The sequence below is a fragment of the Eleginops maclovinus genome, chromosome 18 (assembly GCF_036324505.1).
Source record: "Eleginops maclovinus isolate JMC-PN-2008 ecotype Puerto Natales chromosome 18, JC_Emac_rtc_rv5, whole genome shotgun sequence".
NCBI lineage: Eukaryota > Metazoa > Chordata > Actinopteri > Perciformes > Eleginopidae > Eleginops > Eleginops maclovinus.
Genome location: NC_086366.1, coordinates 386089 through 387392, shown reverse-complemented (window position 1 = coordinate 387392; position 1304 = coordinate 386089). Strand labels below are relative to the sequence as shown.

The window sequence follows — 1304 nt, the reverse complement described above, 5'->3', positions numbered from 1 at the left end:
TTAGCCGTTAGCACCCAGGAGCTAACAGAGCAATGGCGGCCTCGGTGTTGCTGGGCTCTGTGGAAAACACCGGAGGAAACACAGGAGGAATCACAGTGGGAGGACTCTCCTTTAGAGGGACCGTGTTACCGGGGAACAGCACCGGACCGGCCTCCTGGAACCGCTCTCTGGACCGGGCTCTGGAGGAAGGCTCGAGCACCGGGAGACTCAACCTGAGCGGCCGGAAACTGAAGGAGTTCCCCCGGATCACCGAGAGCCACGATCTGACCGACACTACTACTGCTGGTTAGTGTTATATATCATATAATCTATAATATATTTATTTATAATACATAATGGTAATGCATTATAAACTGAAGGAGTTCCCCGGATCACCGAGAACCACGATCAGACACTACTGCTGCTGGTTGCTTATAGTACATCATAATACACCAACGACCGCGACTTAACGGATACTACCAGAGCTGGTTAGGTGTGTATACATATATATATATAATACTTCAACGCTGTCAGGGCCGGTGAGTTATAATAACAAACAATAACACGTTATATAATAGATATAATACGTAGTAATGCAACATCAACCGCCACCTGACGGCCCTTATAGGAAGCAGACAGGGATGACTAATATAATATCTAATACCGGTTAAATATTGTGTGCGATTTATTACATTTACTGGAGTTTAAACCCTCTAACAGTTTCTCCAGTGGAAAGACCCGAATCAAAAGAAGCTCATGGAGTCAATAATGAGAGAGCCTTGATTGGTTGTTGTTTTGAAATCCAAATGCTTACCATGGCCTCCCACTGTGTGTGTCATCATGTAAAGTGTGTATAGCTTAACAAACGCTTTAAAATAATCCCAACTCGAGGCAGTGCTGCTCTGATGTGTTTGAAGGATCACTTTGAATCCAAACAGGTGGATGAAAACCCATCTCTCTGTAACGTCTGACAAACATGGAGAAAGTTCCTTGTCCTCCGGTCTCTCAGAATAAACTCAACGCTGACAAAATATAATTACGCTTACAGAAGAAAGTGTACTACAAGTTCCCTTCCCATCCCTCAGAAGACTGTCATAGATACTTTAAAACTGTCGTTAGCATGTTAGCTCCATGGTTAGCTCTCTTTAGCAGCTAAACTAAACCTCTGCTAGCTCGTTGACAGGTGTTTAAAACTTCCAGCTGTTCTGTAACTTATATTAAGTGTTTATTTGGATTCTTAAGTACATTTGAGGTGGGAGACGGAGAGTGTTCAGGGGAGGAACAGGTCAGTTCACCTGTAGATTAGCAGCTAGCATGCTAACAGG

The 1304-nt window shown here is 43.9% G+C and overlaps 1 protein-coding gene across 9 annotated transcripts in view; it reads left to right on the top strand.

Annotated features, from left to right (window-relative positions):
• lrch3 (leucine-rich repeats and calponin homology (CH) domain containing 3) overlaps nucleotides 1-1304 on the top strand; it is a 16228-nt gene continuing 14924 nt past the window's right edge. For all 9 annotated transcript variants that reach the window (XR_010167913.1, XR_010167910.1, XR_010167912.1 and 6 more), the window contains exon 1: nucleotides 1-285. Coding sequence is in view for 1 of the 9 variants with exons in the window: in XM_063906881.1 (XP_063762951.1) it covers nucleotides 33-285 (253 nt within the window). In the remaining 8 variants the exon portion in view is untranslated. The remainder of the gene's footprint in view (nucleotides 286-1304) is intronic.